Source organism: Canis aureus, chromosome 4 (genome assembly GCF_053574225.1).
Source record: "Canis aureus isolate CA01 chromosome 4, VMU_Caureus_v.1.0, whole genome shotgun sequence".
NCBI lineage: Eukaryota > Metazoa > Chordata > Mammalia > Carnivora > Canidae > Canis > Canis aureus.
In genome coordinates this window covers 24,547,684-24,575,067 of record NC_135614.1, presented here as the reverse complement: position 1 = coordinate 24,575,067, position 27,384 = coordinate 24,547,684, and the positions used below count along the sequence as shown (strand labels likewise).

Sequence of the window (27,384 nt, the reverse complement as noted above, 5' to 3'; positions counted from 1 at the left end):
CGCTTCCCTTTGAAATCTACCCCCTCCTTTTTTTTTTTTTTTTTTAAACCAGGTATGATGATGTCAAACGTGATGCTGATGCTACAGTTACAGACACGGCCCCTGCTGGCGCAGCCTCTCTGATTCTCTCTCCGTCTCCGCGGCCAGCGCTGGGCTTTTGCAGACAAGTGCATCTCCTAACCAGGTCACATTTCAGCCGCGACCCACACTCTCCGTCTGTCACCGGAGTCGGGCCGCAGGAGGAGGGCGGAGGAAGACGGCGGCGGCCGCTTGCCAGCCCCGGGGTGGGAAGAAGGACCCGAAAATACTGCAGAAGTCGAGACCGGCCCCCTCCGCAGGTCGGCCCCTGACCACGATGCGCGCCCCGGGCTGCGGGCGGCTGGTGCTGCCGCTGCTGCTGCTCGCTGCGGCCGCCCTGGCCGAAGGCGACGCCAAAGGGCTCAAGGAGGGCGAGACCCCCGGCAATTTCATGGAGGACGAGCAATGGCTGTCGTCCATCTCGCAGTACAGCGGCAAGATCAAGCACTGGAACCGCTTTCGAGACGTGAGTCTGCAGGGCCGCGAGCGCCGGGCGGCGGGTGCGGGGAGGGGGGCTCGGAGCGGAGCCGGGGTGCCCGCCCCGCAGCCCAGGCGGCTGCCCGCACCGAGGTCCACAGCGGCCGGCCCCGCGCAGCTCGGCGCCCCCTCCCCGACCCCCCGGCCCGGGACCCCAAGCCCCGCAGCCGCCCCGGGCCAGCCCCGGCGGGGACTTGCTCCCCGCTGCAGGTCGGGCGCGGAGAGGGGCGCGGGAGGCAAGGGGGTGCAGGGCGCGCGGGGTGGGGGCCCGGCTGCGGCTGCACCCCGACCGGTTCCCCTCCTTTTTTCGGTGGCAGAAAAGGAGCCCCCCCCCCCCCCGCCCCAGGCCTGCCCCCAGCCGGGTGGATGCTGCAGCCTCCACATACGGGGCACTGCAGAAGGGGCAGGTCTGGGTGCGGCCGGCCGCTAGGTAGCATCGCCTTGCGCCAGTGCCCTCTGTCCCCACCTTGGCTTTGGGGGAGGGAGGACGGAAGGGGACAGAGCCCTCGGCTGGGGCTTTGAGTTGGGGCTGGGGGTGGGGGGCGTCCTAGCTATCCTCATTAGGCGACACGGTGAAAGGCGTGTCCATGATTGGGGCCGAGGCCACCTCCGGGAGGCCAGCGGGGCCAGGTCTGGGGTCCGCATGCTGAGTGGCTGCGAGCCCACGGGGGCTGGCTTTCCAGGACCAACCTTCCTTGGGGGAGCCCGGCCCAGAGAGGGGAGCTCCGATCCGGAGGAAAGACTCTGCAGCCCGGTGGGCTTGGAAAGCAGAGGGGAGAGCCCAGGACCTGGGTCTGGGGTCCCTACCGGCCGCCTGCCCCGGCGCTGCCTTAACCTTGGGCCGAACTTAGCCCGGTGGGGGTTGGGGAGGCGGCTGCGGACCAGCGGGTTGCTGCAGCACTTTGTTTACGAGCACCTGTAGATCAGAGGGGAAACGGGAGGCTGTGTTCCCAGGAGGGGGAAGTAGGAGTTGGGTGGGGGTGGGGGGGCGGTTAGCAGAGGGCGTGGCTGGAACCCGGCGAAGGGGGGCCGGGTGTGAGGTGGAGGATGGGCCGGATACGGATGCACCGGAGGAGAAGAGCGCTGGTCCTGGCCGCCTAGTGCTCTGGCACCTAGAAGCTTCTAACACGACCCCAGTGCTTGCCTTTGACTCGACACATTCCCTCATCAGACCCACCTGGTACAGCACTGGCCACACCATGACCTTCCTCATCTTCTCTTAAATTGTATGCATCCAGAAGTTCCTTAGAAATGTGTTTAAAACACACATGCTTCATATGATCTCCAGCCAAATGATGGGAAAAGGCAGAGATAGGAATCTTTTTGTTAGTGTGAGACAAGTGACAGTTTCTCTTCAAAGTCTAACCAGTAGGTTGGAATTGGTCAGAAAGAATTGCATGCGGCCAGGTGCCTGGGCCCTATACTAGGCAGTTTGCCCCACCCTCGTCTGGTCCAGCAGAGGGAGGCAGGAGCCCCAGCAAGGCCTTTTCCGAGGCTCCTGCAGGCCCAGCACAGATTAGCTGCAGTCTCCCGCCGCTGCCTGGGAAGCAGCCCGGCCACAGCAGCGAGGGGGCGGCAGCAGGCTGGTCCATCCTGAATCCATGTGTCACCGGTCCAGGCCTCCCTCTGACTAGCTGGCTGTTTGATCTTCCAAAGTAAGACTGGTGAAGGTCAGAGGGAAAAGAAATGCTTAGCAGAACGGTAAACGTTGGTAAACCAAGATGCCTCCCCATCTCCCTTCAGCCACCTGCTTCCAATAGCCAACTCTGTAGGTGAGGATACATGACTGACTGCTTGACCCCCTGGCACAAGGCTGCCCACCTGTCTCCCTGCATTGGTGCCAATCATTTCCTCCTTCCTCCCATGCAATCCTCCCCTTCCTTCCATCAGAAGAAAGGCACCAGAGTTGAAGTTCTGCAGGACCTGACTCCATAGGATTCAGGGAAAGCTTTAGGACATGTATTAATTTGGGTGGCCTCGGGCTTTTATAGGACAGATGCCCTCCAAAACCCCATTTAGGGTGGCCTTGGCTATAGAAAGACAAGATCAAGGTGAGAAGGAGGCCAAGAGGGTCTGGCTCTGGGGAATCCATTGGCAGCTTCTGCAGAAGGGCAGGAGGCTGCTAGCTCAGAGCCACTGCATTGCACAACTCTTAGAGGTGCCACAATGTGATGGCGCCCCCTGGAGTTGTGCAGTGCTGGCCCTGCCCACAGGGACTCTGCCAGGACCACAGACACTTCTCATCCCTCCTCTGTTAGCAGAGGCCCCACTTCCTACTCTAAAGCCTGAAGGCCCTCTAGTTGGGCACAGTAGCATAGGGCTTTATATACATTTCATCAGGCTAGCTTTCTTGAAAAGATGCTCCTTGGATCCTCAAAGGATCCAAAGGAGAGATGGAAGTTCTTTTGAACCTCTAAGGCATTGCCAGGTTGAACCAGAGCCTTGTTCATAACCACAAAATGGTGCAGGCCCCCAGTTTGCCTGAGCAGAAGGGAGGCAAGCGAGAGGAGTGTAGTGTTCTTGGGGCATAGGATGGAGGAGTGAGTACTGCAGGTGAGGGACATGTCTCATGAGATGGTGCTGACTGCCCCGAGGGCAGGGAGGATTGAGGGAGTCAGGTGGAAGAGGTCAGGAAGACGAAGAAGAGGAAGAAAGCATGGGCAAGTGCTCCAACATGGAATTGGTCTGAGCTGGTTGGGGAGGGGAGTTCAGTTTAGCATTCTTTCTCTGAGCGCTAGGATTACAGGGAGGCAGGATTTACCAGCAGAGTAATCCTCCCCTCCAGTGGGTGCAGGGCTCTCACATCCTGTGCTTGGGTAGATTTCCTCTACTGCCCAATGTCTTGCTGCCAGGGAGGAGAGAATCTTATGCCAGAGGAGGTGGGGGTTGTGATCTAGCTGTGCCCTATCCTGGGCAGGCCTGGGCTTTTCAGAGGCCTGCTCCCCAAGTGTTCTTATCTCCGGATTCACTCCCTGCAGAACTGGGCGGGGGTGCGGGGTGGGGGGGGTGCGATCTTACTGCAGGTCTTCAGAACAGAGCATCCAGCGCTTCATAGAGAGAGATGGACCCGAGAGAGGAGACAGGCCCATTACACAGCATTCTTCCGGGCAGGTTCCAAGAGTCCGACTAGCAGCACGGAATGTTTTTTCTTCTTGGCTCTTCCCTACTTTGTACTCCACTTCCATTAAACTTTAATGATATTTACGGGCGTCTAGCACAGTGCTTGGCCCCCAGGAGGCACACAGTTAACGTACGTTGAATCACCGATTGTAGTGAGTGCTTGCATCTGCCGGTCCCTGCAGTAAACACTTGATAAGCATTGCCTCTTGTGCTCCTCGACAACCTGGGAGCTATTTACCATTTCTTCGTGATCCAGGCATTCTATGGTTGAAAAAATGAAGGTGCAGAGAAGTTAAGTAATGTACCCCAGGGTTGAATAGCTTACTTAGTAAGTGCCAGGCCTGGGATTTGAATCCAGGTCATCAGATTCAGCTCTGCTTCTCAGGGCCCTCTAGGCCTAACCTTTGTGACAAATGGGAAGGAAGAGTCGGCCCCGAAGAACACTCTACCCTAGCTTGCGCCCTGTGAGCCTCAAGGTTGCCCTGGCTGGTGGGCCAGAGCCCTCCGTGTCTTCGGCAGCCTGCTCCCCACTGCTTTACCTAGCCACACCCCAAAGGCAGCTCTGTATCCAGGAGAGTTCAGTGTGCTGGGAGAGCTCCGGCCCAGAAGTTGGAAGGCCTGGGTGCAGGTTTGGGCTCTGCCACTGGCTGGCCACGTGATGCCAGGTACGTCACATTACCTCTCCGAGTGTCGGTTCAGGCTAGGACACTAAAACAAATGGGTCAATGTGGAGGCATTTTGTCACAGGGCTGGAGGGCATCCATTTCAGGCGGGACTCCCCAGCCCCAAGCTCCGCAGACAACTACCAGATGGACCATCATCTCTGGGGCTAGCCCGCACCGTGCCTCAGTTTCCAGGAGAAGGACATTGATGTCTGTTGGCTCATTCAGTGCAGATCTGAGCACCTCCGGTGCACGAGGGGCCTCACCTTGGTCACGGGCGCTGGCCCAGTGAAGTAGAGCCTGCAGGCTACTCATGATTCTCACATTTTTATGATTGCCAAGTAAGCCAGTAACAAGTTTTAGCCACCAAGGGGCTCCCTCATCACCACCCCTCCCGTCTCCCCATTCCACACACCTAAACCAATGCAAGTGTGGGAATGAGATGCACAGATGTTTGTGAATAAGTGTGGGTGTGTGAGAAGAACCCCAAACTGGGTCAGAATGGATTCCATAATTGGGGTTTGGGGATGGGAGGGTGAGTCCTTCGCTGGCCTCCTCTTCTCCATTCTTATTTTGAATCCTCTCCCAACTGGAGGGCCTGGCGTCTCCTAGAATCGTGTCAGCATGGTGAGGGACACTTGAACACCCGGCAGGGCTCCAAGCCTTGGGAAGAGAGGGGAAGAAGAGCACTCTGCCTGGAGAGGCTGTCGTATGGTCCTCTCACCTTCGAGGCAGGCTGAAGAGGGGAGAAGATCACCACCACCCCCGCTCATTCTCCAGGAGGTCAGAGGCTGTCTGGAAGACTGGAAGAGCCCTAACCTACCCCATGCCCCAAGGGCCGTGGGTGAACACTCAGCCTGTCTTCCTCATGAGAGGACAGAACTACCTGTGTGACCTTGTGAGAGCCACTTCACATTTCCGGCCCTTGATTTTCCTATTGGTTTAATCGGCTGACTAAACAGAAGCATCTACAGAGCCCTTATCCTTCCATGGCTCCAGGAAGATGGCACTAGAGCCGGTCAACAGCCCCTTCACCCTCAGACAGACCACCCACCCCACCCTACCCCTTCCACAAGCTGGGCAGCACCGTCTTGGGGTTTCAGGAAGGGATTATCTTTTTGCTCCCAAGGAAGTATCTGTGACCAAATCAGGGTCGGGTATGCATTAGCCAGAGTCCGAGAAAGCTGAGAAATGGGGCCTAATGGCATCTTGGGGCAAACACCAGGAAATAGTCATCCTACCCTGTATAGGTTTCCCTGCAGGTGTAACATAGGTCTTCTTTGGGCTGTGAACAGGGAAACTAAGTGCCTAGGCCTGGGTGTGGATACACCCCCGGAGCTCACCTGGGTGGGCACACCTAGGCCCAGCTGCGGGAGGTAGGGTGATGTGGTTCTTGAAATGGGAGAGCCTCTTAGCTCCTTCCTCAGGGTTCCTGTTGTATTTATTCGCCATAAAGTCATTTGGCACACGTTGGTGCTGCCTCGTGGCCTCACTTACGCTACGGGCTTGTATCTAAAGAGTGCTCCGACTGGTATTTTTAATGTGTGTTTATCGCATTCCTCCCATGGTTATGCCCCTGAGGGCAGGACCTTGGGGATAGACTGCTGTGTACCTTACCACCCTGTCTGCAGAGCATTACTCAGGGTATGTGTGTGTACGCAGTAGGCACTCAGTATAAATGCACACATTATGGAATGTTCCAGAAAGGATCTCAACTAACTCATCCTGTGATCTGGGGAGAGCTCTTTCTCTCTGGACCCTGAAAGGTTGAGACAGTCAAACTAGAACCCTGGCACCCTGACTCTCCAATGATTCATTTGTAGGATAAGGAAGTGAATGACATCTTGAAGGAAGACTGTCTCCTCCCTGTCCTTCAGCCCCTGGACCTGTGGGCCTGGGCCTGACTGCAGCCAGCTTCCCCTCCCAGCCTCTCACCCATCCTCAGCATGCCTACAGAGCAATCCATCCACCTATCAGACCTGGGAATGGGTAAGCACAGGACTCCACAAGTGAGGACAGGTTCCCCGAGGCAGGGCATCCTGCCCCTGTGCTCTCTTTCCTGACATCAGAGAGGAGGTCAAGACTTCACTCAGTTGGAAGGACAAGCCAGGCCTGGCCAGTGTCTTACCTCTGCCTGGATGCAAACCTCTGGCCTTTCCCCTGTCTCTCCTTCCCTGGCACAGGTTGGAGTCTGAATTTATTAAGGCTCTGTGGCCCTATCCTCTGAGTTCTCGGTTTGGAAGAGCAGAGAGAGCAGAACTGTGCAGCCCCAGCGGCACTAAAACCCAAGCTCCTTTGTTTTCTAGATGGAGATGCAGTCCCACCCGAGGACCCCTCTCCCTTCTCAGCCCGGTCGGTGTTCTTTCCCCATACTGTGCCTGTGGTTCCACAGAGATCCCTGGGATTTAAATCCTTCCTCCACTCCTGTCCTAGAAAGGAAAACACGGTCTCAAGGCAACTCAGAATTCCAGGTCCCGTCTCCCTTGGATCCCTCCCCTGTTCTTTGCCCTTTATGGACTCTTGGGGCTGCTGCCTAGAACCAGAAACCCAGGGACAGAAGAATGACCGAGATGCCCCGAGTAGTGGAGAGGTTGAGCCCGTGGAGTGAGGGCATTGCTGCTTTCATACCTGAGGCCAGGTGGGGCCCCTGGCTTGCTGGGAGTGATAAGCACATTTTTGCCCTCGAAGGAAATTCCTCCAAGGGGAGAGGAGGTGGAGACCGCGAGTCTCCCCCATGCCTGTCTCCCTCTGTTTGTGCAGGCGTGACGCACAGCCTCTGCTACTCCCTCTGGGAGAGGAACAAATATGTAACAAACGGCTGCCCCTGCTTCCATGTCCTCCACATGCCAGCCACTGCCTCCTCGAGGTGCCTTCTGCATGGGCCTGTGACGGCCGGGTCTGTCCCCCACTCATTCCTTTCTGGGTTCCTCACTCCGGGCTCCGCTGGCTGTTGGTAGGGATGGACGGGACAGGCCCCGGCCCCAAATGTCCCCACTCCTGGGCCTTCTCCAGGGGACTGGGCTCCACTGGAGGCTCCCTCACCTGAGGAATGAGGCAAAAATACTGCCAGGCACAGGGCCTTTCAGAGGTTGAGAGAGGCCTCGCCCACTTCCATTTTTAGAGGTTCTCAATCTTTTTTTTTTTTTAAGATTTTTATTTATTTATTCATGAGAGATAGAGAGAGGCAGAGACGCAGGCGGAGGGAGAAGCAGGCTCCATGCAGGGAGCCCAACGTGGGACTCGATCCCGGGTCTCCAGGATCACACCCTGGGCTGAAGGCGGCGCTAAACCGCTGAGCCACCCGGGTTGCCCAAGGTTCTCAATCTATTAAAAAAAAAAAAAAATGAAGAAATGCCATAACAAGGTTACAAAAGTTGTGCCTTATTTAAAGTCTCATGATGGACATCTTCTAGTCCTGGCAGTGTGCCTCTGCCTCATTTGGTGACAATGTCAAAAGCCTATATTTGAGGCCCCTGATGGCCGTGAGACCCCAAAGTGCCTCTGGCCCACCTGCTCCCCTAGGCTCCCACCGTGTGTGCCAGAGAACCCAGGCTTCAGGGGTCCTGTTTTGTGGCTTTTGAAAGTCTAGAGCCTCACAGTTTCTCAAGCCCTCTGAGACATTGCACGGTCCCTCGGCAGCTCAGGGAGGAAGGCAGGGAGTCATCCCGTTTCATGGACAAGGGAGGTGGGGTTCGGCGAGGGCCATATTGGAGACTACAGGCTTGCTGGCAGTCAGCGGCAAGGCCAAACGGGGGCCCAGTGCCCTGCTTCCATGTTGGGGGTCCGTCTCCCCATCACACTGTGATGATGCAAAGAGGCAGGCGGAGATCTGCCCAGGTGCTTTTTAGTCCAATAAATCTGGGCCTGCGGCGGGGGGGGGTGGGGAGGTGGGGGGTGGGGAGGTGGGGGGGTGGAGCTGCTCTTCTTTTCCTGTGTTCACTGCAGATCCCGTCCTCCTCAGCAGATGGAGAGGCCGGGAGAGATTGGGTTAATTCAAGCTGTGAAGTGAGCGGGTGATTTGGGTGCTAATTAAAATGACAGGAAGTAAACAGCGCTTGGAAACACCCAGCATGTGCCCCCTAAGCCCAGCTAGGCCTGCGCACTTACCGCCATCTCTCCCCCAGCTTGGCACAGTGGGCCCCGTCTCCATGGCAACCGAGCTGAGCCGTGGAGATCAAAGCAGGAGATGGGTTAGCTCCAAACCAGCCGAACCAGGGGCTTATGAAGGGGTTTCTGGGAAATGCCTGGAGAAGGCCATGTCCAGGTGTCTTCCCCCACCATTGCCAGCCCCTCTGCTGCCTATAGGGCTCCCTGCCTAGGGGTTGGAGCAGAGCTGGTGTGGTGGGAGGAACCACCCATGAGCTGGGATTGGACCTCTGGGTCCAGCTCCTGGCCTAGGACTTTCCTCATCTTCTAAAGTTATTGGATTTATGGAGCAGTACGGAGTCCTGGTTAGGGACACAGATTCTGGAATCGGGGTTCTGGGGATGTCAGTATCCTGCTGTGCAATTGATATGTGATCTTGTATAAGTCACTTCTCCAAGCCTCAATTTTATCATCTGAGAAATGGAGATAATAATAGCAATTTTCTCTTAAGGTTGTTGTAAAGAGTACCTGAGGGGCACCTGGGGGGTTCAGTTGGTTAAGCATCTGCCTTTGGCTCAGGTCATGATCTTGGGGTCGTGGGATCCAGCCCTGCATCAGGCTCCCTGCTTAGTGGGGACCCCACTTCTCCCTCTCCCTCTACCTCTCCCCTGCTGCTCATGCCCTCTCTCTCTCAAATGAATAAATAAAATCTTGAAAAAAAAAAGAGTACCTGAGCCAATAAATATAAAGTGCTTAGCACAATGCCTGCCACGTGGTAATTGCTGAAAAGATGTTAGCTGTTATTAGCAGTATTTTTACTATGTACTAGGTGCTGGGCATAGATGGATGAATTTTTTTTTTTTAATTTTTATTTATTTATGATAGTCACAGAGAGAGAGAGAGGCAGAGACACAGGCAGAGGGAGAAGCAGGCTCCACGCACCGGGAGCCCGACGTGGGATTCGATCCCGGGTCTCCAGGATCGCGCCCTGGGCCAAAGGCAGGCGCTAAACCGCTGTGCCACCCAGGGATCCCTAGATGGATGAATTTTATATGGTGTCTGCCGTCAAGGAACAGGCCATCTAAATAGGGCAGAAGCAACGGCATTGCTTGGTTGTAACTGGGACAGTAATAAACCACCCACTACAGTTGGCCTGAGGGGAAACCAGGTATGGGCCTGCGTTAGGGAAGATGATACCCAAGCCAGGTTTTGAAAATGAGTAGAAGTCCTGGATGCAGGACTTGAATAGAAGCTGGATGCAGGCACACTGCAGGCATCCCACTGAGGAAGGAGGCCGTGCCAAGGTCTGAGCATGCTGAAGCCTCTGCTGGCAGGGGCTGGCATGACCAGGAACAGATCGGGAAAAGATAGACTTTCTTCTGGAGGTAACAGGGAACCAGTTAGGGTTGTTGTTGTTTAAGATTTTATTTATTTATTCATGAGAGATACAGAAAGAGAGAGGCAGAGGGAGAAGCAGGCTCCATGCAGGGAGCCCGATGTGGGACTCGATCCCGGGACCCCAGGATCACGCCCTGGGCTGAAGGCAGGTGCTCAACCACTGAGCCACCCAGGTGTCCCACCACTGAGGGTTTTTAAAATAGATATTTAGTATAGTTTTTTTCCCCTCATTAGAAAGTAAGACATGTTCACTGGGGTGCCTGGTGGCTCAGTCAGTAGAGCATGTGACTCTTGATCTTGAGGTTGTGAGTTCAAGCTTGCTGTTGGGCCTAGAGCTCACTTTAAAAATTAAAAAAAAAAAAAAAAAAAAGTAGAACATGTTCACATTGTAGAAAATTTGGAAACTTGGAAAAAGGCAGAAAGCCATCAAGATTCTCTGTATTCCTATCCCCCAGAGCAAATCACCCTTAACATTTTGCTACAAATCCTTTTTACCTACTAACCTTTAAGATGTTTTTTCAAAATGAGAACGAGGTATATTCAGTGAAGGGTTTTCAGGAGGGATTGTGTCTGGAAGCATCCCTGCAGCTGCGGTGGAGTGGAGGACAAACGACAGGGAGACCCAGCCGACTGAGCCTGGGGTTGGCAAGGTGGGAGGGGGACGCGGTGCGGGGGGGTGGTTGGAGAGAGCTGGGTGGGGTGGGGTGGACGGGATGTGGAGATGCTAAGGACAGCCTTCGCCTTGCTCCTGTAATCTTGGAGAGGGTGCTGTGATGAGCGTTCCGGGGCAGAAGGCCGGGAGCCCTAGTTCCAGTGAGTCAGCACACTGAGCATCTGCTTTGTGTGAGAGGGAGGGAGGAGCTGCTCTTTTTCCTCCCCGAGGCCCTACGTTAGAGGTGACGATGCCAGAGGAGATGAGGAGAGTGTTGGACCTAATGCAGAGCTTGCAGGACTCTACCCCTGACGGCGGCTCAGCACCCTTGGGAGCTGGACCAGCTCTACCGCCCATAAGGCTCCACGGGGCTCCGGTGGTCCTGGGGCAACGGACAGTTTAAAACGCTCTGCAGGTGATTCTAATGTGGGGTCATTGCCGACATCCACGTGGCACAGAGGAGGCCTGTCATGGCCGAGGATGCAGTGAGCCAAGCTTAGAGCCCTCTCTGGGTGCAAAGCCCTCCCCCCTTCTCCAGCACCCCCTTCTCAGTGCCAGATGGTTCCTCCCCGAGTGAGAGAGGCCTCGCCTGCCCTTGCCGGGTCATCCACAGAGTCCTGGCTCGGCTCTTCATCTGTCTTCTGACCCTTGGCCGGTTGCTCTGCCTCCCTGGGCCTCAGTTTCTTCCATTTCTATGTGGTTGATCCTGCGGGTCCTGCCTGCTTCACAGCAGGACCGCTGTGCTGAGCACCGCTGGGCGCAGGGACGGTCACGGCTGCTGAAACCACTGGGTAAAACAGGCGAGCTCTTCCATTGTCCAGAAATGTGGATCTCAGCCTAGGACCCACCCTCCCCCTGGCCTGGCCCTTGCTCCAGAGCCCTGGACATGGGCTCTTCCGAGTCCTTGTTTCTCGGGGGAGGACGTGATCGATCGGCAGCAGAGCCAGGACAGAACCAGGCCCCCTGTTTCCTGAGAAGACCTTCATGCCTTTATGGGACCATTTGTCACAACTGCTAATAAGCCCACTTGGGTGCCATAAATAGACACCATTGCATCGAAAGGCATCATTCACACTTGCCAACAGACACCTCCTTTTCAGCTTATAGATGGTGCTAGCCCACACTTGACATCAGAGGCCCCTAAATGTGTCCTTGGGCTCTGTCTGCCCCCACGCTGCCCACAAGACCTTGTCCCCCTTCCCCGAGGGATGCCTCAGGGCTGTTCTCACTCCCCACTGGTCTCTGCTCTCCCTAGGGTGGGGAACAGGGAACTCTGTCTTTTCCGCTTGCAGGGGCTCCTCCTGGGGCCTCTCCCTGCCCGTATCCTGCTCCTCCACCCGGAGTCCTTGGTCTCTTCTACTCTAACAGCTTTTATTAGTTGAGCACTTTCTAGACAGCAGGCACCCCGTGGACACAATCTTTAATCTCTGGCAAGTTCCAGGAGCTAGGTCCTGAGCTCCTAAAGGTCAAAGTGCTCACCCAAGGTGTGCTGGTTAGGGGGTGGGGGCACTGCATGACCCTGGGGCCCTCTCTTTCCCTCAGCCCCCTCCCTGGCTGGCTGTTCCCTCTCTCCTGGGAGCCAGGGCCTTTGGACGTATTGCGGAGGGTTGGGGGCTGGCCTGGGCCGAGTGAAGTGAAGGAGAGGGAGAAAGAGAGGAAGCGGACAGAAACACCCTGAGAGCAAGCCAGGAAGAGCAGAGCCAGTGCCCTGAGCCCTCCTGGGGAGAGGGCTGCGCCCCCCTCCCTCCCCAGCCCTGCCTCACCCTCCCTCTCTCTGCGAGGAGCCAAGAAGGCCAAGCCGAGGTGGTGGGGGGAGGGTTTGACGCCCAAGTGTGAAAAGTGGGGGCTGCTCACAGAAGTGGGCTTTGTTAACCTCATTTCTGGATAGAAACCATCTGGCCTTCGGTGAGCTGCCTCGAGGTGTCCTTGTTTCCTGTGCACACCCAGTGTGTACTGTTCCTCGCACGTGTGTGTGCATATGTGCACGTGCTCCCAGATGGGATCGGCACACCTGCACATAGACACGCTTTAGGATATGTGCCCATGGGTGTGCTTGTGTGCGCCCGGGGCCCTCGTGAGTGCACACGTGTGTGCAGAAGCACATGCCCAAGGACACGCTCGGCCACTGCGTGCTCTACCTGGTCTGATGCCCACTGCCCTCTTGCCCAGGAGGCCGTGATGATAAAGGCCTTTATCCCTGCCTGTTCCTCTGATGCCTGTCAATTCCCAGGAGAGATGTCAGCGGGCCCGGAGCCCCTGGGCTTTCAAAGCACCGATGGGTGCCCTCCTTTGTGCTTGTTGCAGCCCCCGTGTGGGTGCTGTCTTCTCCAGACCCCTCCCACCCCCACCCACAGCGTGGCCTCTGCCTCCCATCCCTGCACAGCTCTGATGCTTGGGTGGGAGGGACTCAGGATGAAGAGTGCAGCTGCGTATGACCCCCAGCCCCCGAGCCCCGTGCAGAGGAGGCTGGCAGCTGGCTGCTTGCACTGCCGGATTCCAGCCCTGAGAAGCCGTCTCCCTGCCTGCCTGATGGAGCTTCCAGCAGGAGCATCCTGGGAGCTGGCCGCTGCTTGCAGCAGCTGCCTCTGCCCCATGAGGACCGTGGGGAAACCAGAGGGAGCAGGGGATTTAGTGCCAGGGAGCTAGGTGGGTGTGAGCTGCTCTGCCTCTGGCCTCAGTGGGCTCGTGGGCCCAGGGGAGGCCCTCGTGGCTGGAGCAGGGCAGGGAGCTGTCTCTAGGTGCCTGAGGTCTTGGAGATGGTGTGCTGTCGCCAAAAGAGAGATCTGTGCTGGGGTGTTAGGAGACCCCAGTTCTGAGACACCGGGATCTGGGGTGGGTCACGTCCTGTCCAGGCTCTGGCCCCTCCTGCACACACAGGAGGCCGGACCAGATGGCCTCAGAGGGCTTTTTCAGGATCCTATAAATCCGAGGATTTGCAGCTGGACTGTGGTGAGGAAACCAGGGACATCAGAAGGGACTGTGGCCCCCCTTTCTCTCAGTGGTGATCTGAACCCTACAAGAGAGTCTGACCCTGAGTGAGAAACAGTTCCTGTGCAGTGGAAGAGAGGCCCTCCTTCTTGTCCCACTCACATGGTGGCAGGTGGCAGGTGGTAGGGGAGGGGACTGACACGGGAGGGTCCCTGGCAGAGGGAGGGAGGGAGTGGTATTTCAGGGACACCTGAGGCACAGGCCTAAGGATCACTGTTCCTGGGTGGTATGCGTCCCTTCCACGGCTGTCCTAATGGTCGGGCCAGGGCAATGGAGAGATGGGCCTCACCCTCTCAAAGCCATGGGCTTCACTCTAGTGCTCTGAAAGCCAGCCCTGGGGGCCCCACAATGCTCCCTGTAGTGAAGACATAGGAATACTGGCCTCCAATGGAAGGCCATAGAGCTTAGAGGACCAGAGCCATCAGAGACCACTGCCCAGTGCCCATGGTCACATGATGAGGCCTGTGGAGCACTGGGACCACGTGATCTGAGAGTGGGCAACACACTAAAGTCCCCATCTCTCCTCTCCTCTCCTTCCATTCCCTGTGGCCTGCTGCTGCTGTTTCCTGATCCCCAGGAGGTGGAGGTAAGTACCGCTGGGGGCCCCACTGTGCATGGTCCCTATGCAGCCCCACACCCCACCCTCCTCTCTTCTCCCTCTGCACCCCCTCCCCGATCTCTTTCCCGCAGCTCCCAGCAAGATGGGGGGTGGGGGGGGTCAGGAACGTACGGGAGATGCTGGAAGGGATTCTGGATAAGGGTTTAGGGAGATACAGTTCTGGGGGAGGCAGCTGGCAGGACCCAGGTGGCCAGGGGTCGTCTGGGCAGTCACGGAGGTGATAGCAACTAGCATGTGGGGGCTGTGGTCCAGCCTTCTTCCCTCTTGGCTGTGGAGTTGAGCCTTGGCTCAAGGGTGGCCCTTCGTTTCTTCCCTACCTCTCTGTCCTTTCTTAGGATGACTACATCAAGAGCTGGGAGGACAATCAGCAAGGAGATGAAGGTAATGTCATGCCCCTCCCAGATAAGGGAATATGACTGACACCCGTGAGACTTGAGACCCAACCATGGCCTTGGAGGCTCTGTGGGAGCCAGGCTCCAATGGAAGTGGGGGTTTGGAGCTCTGGGCTACTGGAGAGAGGAGCTTCTCAGCCTAGAAGTGGGGCTGGGGTTCCTGGGCTCTCTGGCACTGGTTTCCAGGTGACCTGTGTCCTGGTCCTGTGTCCCTGCAGCCCTGGACACCACCAAGGACCCCTGCCAGAAGGTTAAGTGCAGCCGTCACAAGGTGTGCATCGCCCAGGGCTACCAGAGGGCCATGTGCATCAGCCGCAAGAAGCTAGAGCACAGGTGAGGGGCTTGGGGTGTTGGGGGGCTTGGGGGCATGCTTAAATAGCAAGGACTTGCTTGAGTGTCTCCTATGTGGCAGTTATCTATTGCTGCAAAACGACTGACCCCAAAACTTTGTGCTTAAGACAAGTGTATTATCTCACACAGTTTCTGAGGGCCAGGAATCTAGAAGTGGTTCTGTTGGATGATTCTGTCTCAGGGTCTGTCATGAGGTTACAGTCAAGATGCTGGCCAGGGCTGCATCATCCGAAGGCTGGACTGGGGCTGGACGATCCACCTCTGAGCTCACTCATGGGGCTGTTGCTTCTACTCACATAGACCTCTGTCCATAGGGATGCTTGAGTGTCCTCACAACACGGCATCTGGCTTCCCCTAAGCGAGGCATCCAGAGGAGAGAGAGAACAAGGAGGAAGCCTCAAGGTCACTTACAATCTAGTCTCGGAAGTCTACATTGTCATTTCTGTCACTTCTCTTTGTTAGAAGCAAGTCTCTAGGGGAAGAGAATTACGCTTCATCTTTTGAATGGAGAGTGTCAAAGAATCTGTAGACATCTTTAAGACTACCACGCTATATGAGATCATTCACCAAGCAGTGTGGGACTCAGGGAAAGGCATCTCTCCTCTCTGGGACTCGGGGTCCATATCCATAAGACAAATAGGTTGGCCCAGATAGTTTGAGATTCTTTCCAGCTCTGACATGCAACGACTTAATGAAATATTTAAGGTCATAGCTTCTGAGGCTTGTAGAGCAGGGAAAGGTGTTAGCTCCAGCCCAAGGACAAAACCTGCCAGGATCCAAGACCCCTGGAGAAGGTCCTGTTTCCCTCCTTTCTCTCTAGGAATCCATGTTTCTCCGTGAACTCTTACATTTTGTAAATGTTGGTGAATAACTCAAAGACAAAAACCTTTGGTTGCTTGGGGCGTCTGGGTGGCTCAGTGGTTGAGCATCTGCCTTTGGCTCAGGACATGATCCTAAGGTCCTGGGATCGAGTCCCACATCGGGCTCCTGCAGGGAGCCTGCATCTCCCTCTGCCTATGTCTCTGCCTCTCTCTGTTTGTTTCTTATGAATAAATAAATAAAATCTTTTAAAACAAAACAAAAAAACCTTTGGTGGCCAAATAAAATGAATTTCTGAGCCAGATGTGGCCTGCAGGCCATCAGTTTGCAACCTCTGATTTGGTGTGACCCCTTATGCAAGGTGCAACTCCTTTTCAAATCTTGCACTCAGACCTGGAGTTGCTGAAGGCCCCCCCTGGACTCAGTAACCACAGGGAAGGGGAAGCTGAGGGTCCGTACCCTGCCCAGTTGGTTCCATCCACCCTTCTGAGCCAGAGGAGGATCTGGCTGGGGCTGGTGGGGAGGGTGGGCAGGGGCAGGGAGGAGACTGCATGTGCTGTAGATCACCAGGGCCAGCTTCTTGTTGGAACCTTCATTTTCTGTGTCCCTCATTCATTTTCACCTCTACCCCTGTGCCCTCCCTATCCCTATCCTCCCATAGGATCAAGCAGCCAACCCTGAAGCTCCCTGGAAACAAAGACACCATCTGCAAGCCCTGCCACATGGCCCCACTCGCCTCAGTCTGTGGCTCTGATGGCCACACTTACAGCTCAGTGGTGAGGATCCCTGGGCCCAGGTGGGGAGGGTGGGATGGGGGGCTGGGTTTACATCTGAAGCCATAGAGAGCAGAGAGGACAACCAGAGCCTCCTGTGGGGCTCCCAGTGCTGACACAGGGCTAGAAATGCTTGGTCACTGCTTGCAGTGTGGTCAACCATAGAAGGGACACCTGAGCCCCGGGGTGACAGGGTGGTGGTGGGGAGCTCCCTGAGAGTCGGAAGCAGACCCTGCCCCGTGCCCCACCCCCCCCCCCCCCCCCCCGCCCCCAGCCTGAGGCAGGTGCAGGTAGGCAGTGGGGCTTGGAAGACGCAGCTGGGGAGGTAACTGCGAGTCAGAGTAAGTGAGGCAGGTCCTCAAGTACCCAGGGCTCTGGAAGGAAAGAGCCTTGTCACCCAGTTGTCAGGGAGCTGGGTGACTGATGGAGCTTTCCGCAGGCAGATTTCCACCCAGAGAGGAAGGTGTTTGCCAGCAAGCACCAGGCGTTCTGGGGCAGAAGAAGATAATCCTCCGGGAGACAACCATGTGGGAGGGAATGGTGGTTGGGGGGAGCGAATCCCTACCTTACAGGATTTTTCTGAAGGTTAAATGAGACATTCGCGAAAGCATTTTATAAACTCTAAAGTACCATAGAAAGGCAGGTGCTCATTTAGCAAATGATTGCTAGCAAATGCTTCTGCTGGCAACCAGGAGTGGGGAGTGGCTTGGTTTGGGGAGGGCGCTATGGGCTATGGTTGTTGGGTTCTGGGGCTTAGGAACCCAACCTTAGGGTTTTGGGGTGAGATGCAGGTTTATGAGCCCCATGCTGTGGGGGAGGGGAGAGAATCAGCCAGAGGCTGGCCCTGCAGAGGCAGGAGGGAGAGGAGGAGGCAAGGCTGTCCCACAGGCCCCCTGCAGGCAGGAAGCTGCCCTCCCAGGTCAGGGAGCCGTCTGCGCCAAGGGGGGCATCATCAGCCCCGTGGCCCTGGGCATCTTCCCAGCCCCGTGGCCGTGGGCATCCCTCTGAGTTCTCTGCTGACCCTCACGGAGCTGTCAGCGACCAGCGGAGATCATATAAGACCCTACGACAGCTTCTTGTTAGCCATCATCCCACGGGGGTGAACCACACAGGACCGGGGCAAGCACTTGAAGGGCAGGGAGTGGGTGAGACCCTCTGCAGGGCTGGTGCTGGCGTCAGCAAACAGCTGGGGCTCTTAGTAAAGGCGGGAGAATTGGCAGATGTTAGCATTGAGGCGGCAGCTGTCGCCCAGAGCCCGTCGGAGGTAACCTCCATGGGAAGACCCCTGAGGAGGGGCCGGCAGCCAGTTACCCAGGGACTGAGGGACTGTGGTAAGAGGGAAGATAGGCCTGAGGGCAAGGAGGAAGGGGCCATGGGCAGCTCAATGGGGGGGAGGGGGTTGGGGGGGTGGAGGGTGTGGGGACATTGGTGTCCTGGGAAAGATAAGTGTGCAGAGACATTAAGCTAGTGTAGACTGGGGTTCCTGGGAGCCTTTGAATCCCTGGGAACCCCTTTCTGGGTCTGCTGCCCCTGCAACACCGTGTACCTTTGCCCCCACACTCCCTTGAGGGACCAGGAGGGCTGGCCCTCCAGGCTGTTTGCGGGTGCTGTACCTCCCGTCAGATTGGCTGCTTGGTAGGCTCCGAGTGCCCCCAGCTACAAGTAGCCATGGTGAGCACCCGCCCCAATCACGTAACCCGACCTTTCTTCTGTGCAGTGTAAGCTGGAGCAGCAGGCGTGCCTGAGCAGCAAGCAGCTGACCGTGAGATGTGAGGGCCCCTGCCCCTGCCCCACAGAGCAGGCCTCCCTCTCCACCACCGATGGCAAGCCAGGTACTGAGGGGGGCTGGGGAGGCCTCACCGCCAGCATCTCCTGGGCCGCCTCCTTCAGGGCTCTGGGATGCTAGGAGCAGGATGGGAGAAATGGGAAGAACAGGGACAGGCCTGAAGACCCATGGAGCTGGGGGGCTTGGGCCTCAAGTTTAGGGAGCATGTGCTGTGTGGTCTCAGCGCTGGGGACTGAGCAGGGAGGAAGATGGGAGAGGACAGGAAGGGGGAAGGAGTCTTTGGTTTCTCTTTGGTTTCTCACTCCCCTTCCCTCCTGAACGCCGCCCGGGTTTGGGCCTGGAGGGCAGCACCCCAAGCTGAGACCATGCTGTGCCTCACCCTGCCTTTCCCTGTATGCCTTTCTCCCCATTCTGCTGACTCTAGAGACCTGCACAGGTCAAGACCTGGCTGACCTGGGGGACCGGCTGCGAGACTGGTTCCAGCTCCTTCACGAGAACGCCAAGCAGAATGGCTCGGCCGGCAGTGGGGCCAACCTGGCCAGCGGTACAGAAGCTGCTTGCTCTGCCTGGGAGGAGGGAGGGTGGTGGGGAGATGGGTGCGCACGGGGCCAGCCTGCCTGGGGCGCCCTCCTGCAGACCCTGAGCTTCCAGAAGGACCTAGCCCCGGAACAAGGGGAAGGTGGCTTCAACCAGACAGGAGGCAGTTGGTTAGCTAACAGGAAGAACTTCTCAAAGTGGGTGGAAGGAGCTTAAACCCTAAAATGGGGAACCAAGAGAAGGCAAGAAATTCTCTTTCCTGAAGGGCCTTCCAGACAGGCTTTTGAATAGCTTGGGTGCAGCCCTATGTAGAGGCAGAGGGACTGACCTTCGGCCACACTTGAGTTTCTCACTCCCCCGGTTACATTCTAAGCTGCCCTGACCCTGACCCTGGCCAGATGGAGAGGTGGAAGGATGCGTGGACAGATGGATGGGGTGGTTTACCTTGGGCGTGCCTGAACCTGGCCTTCTCCCCAGGGCTGGACAAGAGCCTGGGGGCCAGCTGCAAGGACTCCATTGGCTGGATGTTCTCCAAGCTGGACACCAGCGCCAACCTCTTCCTGGACCAGACAGAGCTGGCCGCCATCAACCTGGACAAGTATGAGGTCTGCATCCGCCCCTTCTTCAATTCCTGCGACACCTACAAGGACGGCCGCGTCTCCACCGCTGAGTGGTGCTTCTGCTTCTGGAGGGAGAGTGAGTGTGGCCCCTGGCTGGCCCCGCCCCCTACACCCCCACTGCCCAGCTCACCTGCTCCCTGCCCTCTCCAGCTCCACACCTCCTGGAGCCCAGGAAAACCAGCACTTTAGCTCCATTCCTTGCCAAGCTCCTCGGTGATCCAGATTTTGTGGGTCCTGAAGCATATGCACTTTGGGGAGAGTAAAAATGGAAAATTCCTAGAGCCCCTTGGGGTCTTGGAGAGGGCTGCTGGGTCCTAAAGCTGAAGCTATATTCGCTTTTCAGTGATGCCACTTCTGGGCATGTCTCACATTATTTGCCCCAAATCTGTGATTGTCAGCCTTAGAGATAGGGCATCATTTGCTAGCTTTCTATATCCTGAAGCAGAGCTGGGCATGTGCTTCGAGATCATCCAGGCCAGGCAGCAGTCATCATCAGTGGGGAAACTGAGGTCCCTGGGGGTCAGCCGACTGTCTGGCCCGGGAGGTAGGGGAGGCCCTGGTGCTCTGCCTCCGCTGTTCTTCCTAGTTCCCGCCTCGCTCTCTCCTGTGGTGGAGGCAGTACGGCGTCCATGGCCTGAGGCTGAGCCGTCCACTAGGGCTCCACCGCAGGCTGGTTTGGGACCCTGGGCAAGGCACCGAATCTTTCTGAGCTCAGTTTCTTCATCCAATTTGGGAGATAACACCTGCCTGGGAGGCTGTTGTGAGGGTGACCAGAGAAAATCTGGATGCAGAGCCCCATCTAGATCACAAATCCATCCTCTAGGGTATGGTGTCTCCATCACTTTTAGGGCCCCCACCTGCCCCGCCTCCTGGTGCTTTCACCTTCCAGGCCTTTGAAGTTCATTCTGTTGATTCTGTACAGCAGCTTCCTTGGGCAGGAGGCTGGGGACTGATCTCATTTTACAGTCAGCCAGGGCCACTGGCTGGGAAGGGCTGGGGACTTCTCAAGGTGACAGGCAAGTTAGATTTGGCTGCAGTTACATTTGGGTTTCTTCTTTTTTTTTTTTTTTTTCTTTTTTTTTTTAAGTAGGCTCCAGGGGATCCCTGGGTGGCTCAGCGGTTTAGCGCCTGCCTTCGGCCCAGGGCGTGATCCTGGAGTCCCGGGATGGAGTCCCACGTCGGGCTCCCTGCATGGAGCCTGCTTCTCCCTCTGCCTGTGTCTCTGCCTCTCTCTCTCTCTTTATGTCTTATCATGAATAAAAAAAAAGGAAAAGTAGGCTCCATGCCCAGTGTGGAGCGTGACACAGGGCTTGAACTCATGATCTTGAGATCAAGACCTGAGCTGAGATCAAGAGTTGGACTCCTAACCCACCGAGCCACCTGGGCACCCCTATTTTTGAGCTTCTGTCTAACTTTCTTACTTCTGGTCTTACGTTTCTCCTTGGGCCTCTCCCCTGGGGAATCCATGCACTCCACCTCCTCTTCTGGATCCTGTGTCTTCATCCCAAGACTTCCCAACATCCTCAGGGAGCCTTGGGCTTCTTGGGGCACGTCAGCCTATGGTACAGCCATGAAATGGCCTCCCCCAGTCAGAGTTTGTTTTGTTTTGTTTTGTTTTAATCTTGCAGAGCTCCTATGTCAGTTTTTGGGAACTTGGAGGGCTCTGTGCATCTCACTACCACCGTGGGGCTTCCTCAAATCAAAGCCTGGGTATTTTCATCTTGCAGAGCCTCCTGCCTGGGCTTCTAAGCCTTGGGGGCCACTCTGTGAGTCCTGCCAGCACCATGGGATGGCCCCCATCAGAGGCTGCTTCTCTCCCCACAGAGCCTCCCTGCCTGGCTGAGCTGGAGCGCATCCAGATCCAGGAGGCTTCCAAGAAGAAGCCAGGTGAGGGGGCTGGATGGGGCTCAGAGGAGGTGGGAGGTGGGGGCGGGGGTGCTCCAGGGTCCCCCTGAGGCCCAGAGACTCCAGGCTCCGGGCATTATGGAAGACGCTGAGTCCAGAGCAGGCCCTGCCTAGGAAGACAGGAAGCGAACTTCCTTCCTGTGCTTACCCTCGTGGTGGGACAGACAACCCCAACCAGCCCTTCAATAAGTGTGTGCTAAGCACTAATTCTGTGCTCATCCATTCTGGGCCTGGAGAATGGGACAGCAGAAGGTTCCTAGAACCTTCCATTCAATTCATTTCAGCAGGGGTATGTGAAACTCAGGTGAGCCCCCTCCACGGCAGATGTTCGTGTCTGCCTCAGACTCGAGTGCCAGCCCCAGAGAGGACAGTAGACCCGGCCCAGGTCAGAACTGATGGGCAAGACGGTTGGTCCCTGGTCTCAGAAAGCACGCAGGCTGCTTGGGAGAACACAACACACGGGTTGACATGCCAAAAAGACAGAGCTACCAACTGTGGCTTGCGTATGTACGGTGCTGAGGGAGAGCACAGTGGGTAGAGGTTAGCCTGGGCGTCTGCAAAGGCCCCTAGGGGAGCTGGTGTTCAAAGGAAGACCTGAAAGAGGAGAACGAGCCAGCCAAGGGCAGGACAAAGCTCAAGGTTCTTGAGAAACAGAGAAAAAGGGCCCATGTGGCTGGATCATGGTGGCTGAGGGGACAGACGTCCAAGAGGCGGATGACATAGGGCCTTGTAGCTCCTTGAGTGCAGCTGGTATTTAACTGGTACATGGGATCAAATGCTGGAACCACCCTACAGGGCCTGTTGACTGAGAGCCCAGTGGCCTTTGGGGATGGGCATTAGTGCTACTTCCGCCAGGAAGCCGCACTCGTCCCTCCCAGAAGCAGTCCTCTCCGGCCTGTGTTCCCTGAGTGTACTCACTGGGCCTCGGGGCACCCATCCCATAGTGCCTGGAATTGTCATTTCTGTGTGTGTCTCACCCACCTCCCCGGGAGGGGCCGCGTCCCTGCTGGGTCGGTGCTCTCAGAAGCAGCCTGTTGGGTGGACAGAGGAGCCGCGGTTCCAGGGCCTGAGGGAAAGTGAGTGGGGCCTGAGGCTGAGAGGACAGGCCTGGGCACTGTTGACAGAGGACAGCCAGGCCAGAGGAGCAGCTGCAGGAGCTGGGGTGTGGAGTGCTCTGACATCCGGGAGGCAGGCTTATCTTTGGCTCCAATCAGTCCAGCCAGGAGAAGGGCCAGCGACCAGCCCTGGGCTCGTTGGGAGGCTGCTACCTGGGCTGGCTGGGCTCTGGTGGGGGCTGGGCGCTTGCTCATGCGTGCCCCAGGCTCCAGGGCCACCTCTCGGAAGAGCTCACACCTCAAGGCATCTGCTCTGACCCTGCTGGGGGCGCCTGTTGTGTTCAGGAATCTTCATCCCGAGCTGTGATGAGGACGGCTACTACCGGAAGCTGCAGTGTGACCAGAGCAGCGGTGACTGCTGGTGTGTGGACCAGCTGGGCCTGGAGCTGACAGGCACCCGCACGCACGGCAGCCCCGACTGCGGTAAGGGTGGCAACATGGGTCCCCCCCACCCCACACCTGCAGCTGGGAGGGCTCACGGGGGGCAGAGCTGCTCTGTGCCACAGGACTCCAGGGAGGCGGCTAGCCGGGCCCTAACCTGCCCCTCGGCTTGTTCCCCTCACAGATGACATCGTGGGCTTCTCAGGTGACTTTGGGAGTGGTGTCGGCTGGGAGGACGAGGAGGAGAAGGAGACGGAGGAAGCAGGCGAGGAGGCTGAGGAGGAAGAAGGCGAGGCGGGCGAGTCCGACGATGGAGGCTACATCTGGTAGATGGCTCTCGGGGGGGCCACGGCAGGCCAGGGTGCCGGTGGCCGGGGGAGACAGGCCAGCAAAGACCTGGACAGAAGCAGGCAGCTTCCGCATGGATCCGGAATATACAGTTGGAAGGACCCTGGCTCCAGCGGGGAGGACTGGATGCGTGAGTGTGCATGGCACGTGTGCGACGTGTATGGCCAGGACGTGTGAATGTGTGTGAGTGTGGCATGCGCTGTCAAGTGTGTCCTTGGTCCACACTGCTCCAAAACCTCCTTGTTGTTTTCTTTCCATGTATTGTTGGTTTTAAAGCACACACATTCAGAGCACACATACACACACCACAAGGTCAAAACTGATGAAATGAGCTGCCCCCTGCCATGTCCCCAAGCCTCATCCACCCCTGTCCCGACCCCCTTGGGTTGCCCTGAATGGGGTCTCTTGTCTCGATTGCCATCCTTGGCTCCCCCAGCCCTGCCTCCTCCTGCCCGTGCCTGCCCTCTCCCACCTCGCTCCGTAGGTGTCCCCACTGCAGAAGGGAGGGAAGGCAGGGAGCTGTCTGCTGGCTGGGGTCCTCCTGGAGCTGGGCTCCTCCTGGAGCTGGGTCAGTTTGGCTGGGACACGCCCACCAGCCTCTGATGACATGGGGGTGATGACACCTGCTACAGTGAGCCCGTTCCCTTTGCTGGATTCCCCAGCACTAGAGAAACTGCTCTCCTAACCCAGACCTGCGTGAGCAAGGGTGGCTGAAGCTGGGGCAGGGGAAGGCCTTGCTGCCAAGCTGCTGGGGTGGAGCAGAGTCAGGAGGAAGGAAGGGTCTGCCTTTGCAGACCTGGCGGGAGCTCTGAATGCCAGGCCCTTCAACAGCCTGGCCCCTTCCTGTGGGCCTCAGGGTGGCGGGGTGAGGGGGGCGCTGGTCTGGGCCGTTCCCTTGGAGGCAGTGGGCCGTGGTTATGCAGGTGGGTTCTGCTGGGCCTTGCAGGGCTGCTGCACTGCCCTTGGTCCCCTGGGCCGCTCTGGGCACCTCAGGATGGGGCAGCAGGTGAAGAGGCTGGGTTTCAGCCAGGGGTGCGTGTGTGTGTGTGTGTGTGTGTGTGTGTGTGTGTGTGTGCACCCACCATCTAGACCAATGGGAAGGTTGTCCCTGAGACGCGGGGAAGGAGAAGCTGGGAAAAGCTCCACTTCCATGAGCTTTCCCCATCTCTCCTCAAGAGGATGGCACCAGGCCCGCTTCCTTCCCTTCCCCTCCCAGCACCTGGGGTGCCCCTCTGACCCCTCGGAGGGTCCCCTGAGGCTGCTCCGGTGGCTTCTCCAGGCTCCAAAGTGTTCAGAAGTGTGAAGTGTTCAGGAGTGGTGAAGTCACAGGGGCCAGGACCGGGGCAACCAGAATCTGAGGCCATACCTCCCTGTTCCTCTGCAAATCTCCTTGCCAGGCGGGAGCCAGGATGGATGAGACGGTGCCCCATGTTTTGTTTTGTTTTGTTTTCTGTTCCCTTCTCTCCTCCTTCCCAAGCAAATTTCTTAACACCCTTGGTGAAGAATTTCTAACCTGGACCTGGGCCTCTGCTGCCCTTCTGTGCATGGTGAGCGCAGTGCGTGTGTGAGTGAGCGTGAGTGGGTGTGAGCAGCTGTATGCGTGTGACCGGGTGTGAGAGCCTGGGGGGGTCACCCCCCGGGGGGCCGGAATGTAGGGAGGGGTGCCCGTGTGCTGGGCGGGCTGCTGCGGTGGGGGCCCCGGGCCGAGGCTCCCCGGACAGGGCTCCAGCCCGGCCCTCCCCGGCTTCTATTGGACCTTCTGGAGGAACCCCAGCCAGTCTCCCCTTGTACTGCGCCCCGGAGTCAACATCTTCCCAGTCCTGTCCTGGGGAAAATAGCAAAACCGCAGTTAGCCCCACGAGCCGCTTCGCATTCGGCAGCCCAGCAGCACAGGTCTAAGTGTCACGCTGTCCTAGACCCCCACGTCCGCTCCCCCCAGCCCTCCTCCCTCTCCCCACTCCCTGGCCTGGGCTCAGGCCCACCCTCTGCTCTAAGCCGCTGCCCCCCCTCTCTGGGAGCTACTTGAACCTTCCTGCTCTCGCTAGGATTGGAGTTTGTCCGTCTCGTCCCTCTGCCCCAGTGAGGCTTCTGGAACTGTCACTGGGAGCATCTGTTGAGGAGGCTGGGGCATTGCAGGGTGGGAAGGGGGCGCAGAGGAAGGGGCACCCCTCTCTCACTGTCACCCTCCCCTCCTGGGGGCACATGCTCTCCCTGTGTCTCTGGGTCTTCTGATTGTGCACGTTTCTTATGACCTTGTAAATATGTTGTAGAAAGAAAGCAAAAGGCGCTGAACTAGACCCCGGTGGGACTCGGGGGTCCAGCCTTGCCCTGTCTCTGAAGCCCCCGCACTGCTTTTCACCCCACTTTCTGACACTGAGGGTCCCCCCTCCCCAAGAGCTAGACATAGCACCTTGTTCCCAGTGGGCTGACAGCCTCCAAGTGACTTCTTGTCCGACAAGCTGCAGGTCTTTCGAGAGCAAAGTGGCAGGGTGGGCCTTCCCTGGCTCCTGGGATTCCCGCCCTGCCCACCTGCCACCCAGCTGCTCCCATGTCCCCCTGCTCCGACATCCCCGCTCCCCTGGTTTAGGCGGGCAGTGGGAGGAGGGCTCTGTTGAAAAGAGCTCCCCCCAAAGGGAAGAGCAGTTTCTCGCCTGGCCCTGGAGCTGTCCTTGGCCGCCCCGGCCTCCTCACCCAGGGGCGCCGGGAGAGATGGGTACGTGTCTAAGATGGGGTGGTTGGAGTCGGGGAGAACAAATGTGCCTTGAGAGACCACTCAGAGGGTTCAGGGTGATGGGGAAGGAGGCGCGGCATCCGAGCTCAGGAAGGAGGAAGAGGAAGGCGAAGTGGACAGGGTAGCACGCGACATCACGACGGCCCCCCGTTGTCCCACTGGTGCTGTGACCACTCGCGGTCGGTGGTCACACTTCCTGCCCCACGCCAGCCCACCTGGTGTTAGCGGCCACCCCTGCGCCTTTCATGAGCTCTGTCTGCTTCCAACTTCACCTCTGAGTGGGTGGGGTCCCTTGGGACCCGCATGGGACTCCTCCATTTCACCAAAGCCTCACACCTCAGCCCTTGGGGAGGACGAATGGCTAATGGCACCATCGTGAGGCTGTGGGCTGGCGGGGGTCAAAGGGAAGAGACACTGGGGGTACAGAAGGAGACTCGAGACGTCCCGAGGAAGTCGCAAGCAGAGCAAACTGCTTTATAGCCTGAAGCCTACTTAAAATTGTGTGATGTGCAATAACTGAGCTTAGAGTTAAGAATTGTGTTCAAGTGCTTGGATTTCCGTCTGTATATTTAAGTGCTGAAATCGTATCTTTCAGTAATTTTAGATGTCTTAAAAAAAATCGAAAAACAAAGTGTTAGACCGTGTATGTGCATTGATGGGCACTCAAGCGTCCCGTGAGTCACCCCACCCTCTCCCTTTCCCCTGTGCCCCCAGGCCCTTGCCCCCAGCCCCCCCTCCACTTGGGGACCCCGCCTCGTGTTGTCTTTATCTGCCTATTACTCAGCCTAAGGAAACAAGTACACGCCACACATGCATAAAGGAAATCAAATGTTATTTTTAAGAAAACAGAAAATAAAAACTTTATAAACACCACCCACTGGCGATGTTCTGATTACTCTTCCTCTGGGAGTCATTTTTCAAAAAATTCCCAGATGCAGTCCCAGCGGCAGATGCATGGTGGGGGGCATGTTCGCCTTATTCTCCTTCCTGTGTAAGACCCCAGAGAGGGTGGGACTGGGGCGGGGGGTTGATCTGAAGGGAGAACCAGGAACAATGTAGAAGGATTCTTGGTATTATTGCAAATCTACGTGCAATCTATATTGTATATGTGCCAGTAAATACGTCTGTACCGCAGAGCAGAGGTCAAACCCTATGTCCTGCTTTTCCCACTTAATGTACTATAAACCTTTCCCCACATATTAGAATTATTTGAAGACATGACTTTAATATTTGCATAGTATTCCATGATATGGATGTGCTTAGTGAATGTGATAATTTCTCAGTTTTGGGACATTCAGGCTCTTCCCAATTTCCTGGCACTCTCAACACTAGCCTGAGAATTTGCTAATCGTGACCTTCAGCAAGTCATCTGGCAGGTGAAGGGATCCCACAGGGATCCCTTTGGATCACCTGCAGAAGTGCTTACTTTAAAAAACAAAACAAAACATTCTTTTCGGTTTTATTTGACACAGAGAGCACAAGCAGGGGAGGAGCAGAGGGAGAGGGAGAAACAGACTCCCCACTGAGCAGGGAGCCTGATGCGGAG

At 57.0% G+C, this 27,384-nt stretch overlaps 2 protein-coding genes across 2 annotated transcripts in view; both read left to right on the top strand.

Moving 5' to 3' along the window:
• The window catches only part of ASCC1 (activating signal cointegrator 1 complex subunit 1), a 105,072-nt gene extending 104,886 nt beyond the window's left edge, over positions 1-186 (top strand). Inside the window, exon 10 of the mRNA XM_077894901.1 lies at positions 53-186. Within this exon, the coding sequence (XP_077751027.1) occupies positions 53-58 (6 nt within the window). The 3' untranslated portion in view covers positions 59-186. The remainder of the gene's footprint in view (positions 1-52) is intronic.
• SPOCK2 (SPARC (osteonectin), cwcv and kazal like domains proteoglycan 2) lies at positions 116-26,711 on the top strand. The gene is made up of 11 exons (XM_077894911.1): positions 116-548; positions 12,266-12,276; positions 14,416-14,461; positions 14,691-14,805; positions 16,304-16,418; positions 18,133-18,247; positions 18,626-18,745; positions 19,216-19,434; positions 21,183-21,245; positions 22,664-22,801; positions 22,944-26,711. Exons 1-11 carry the CDS (start codon positions 356-358, stop codon positions 23,087-23,089), a joined length of 1,281 nt encoding a protein of 426 aa, XP_077751037.1. The 5' UTR covers positions 116-355; the 3' UTR covers positions 23,090-26,711.
• Positions 26,712-27,384: the final 673 nt, after the last annotated feature.

Excerpts from the sequence above, each read along its gene's own strand:
- SPOCK2 (XM_077894911.1), top strand. The coding sequence starts at position 356 with ATGCGCGCCCCGGGCTGCGGGCGGCTGGTGCTGCCGCTGCTGCTGCTC. Across the intron at positions 14,806-16,303 it reads CGCAAGAAGCTAGAGCACAG|GATCAAGCAGCCAACCCTGA; the intron begins GTGAGGGGCTTG and ends ATCCTCCCATAG. Across the intron at positions 18,746-19,215 it reads TGGGGCCAACCTGGCCAGCG|GGCTGGACAAGAGCCTGGGG; the intron begins GTACAGAAGCTG and ends CCTTCTCCCCAG.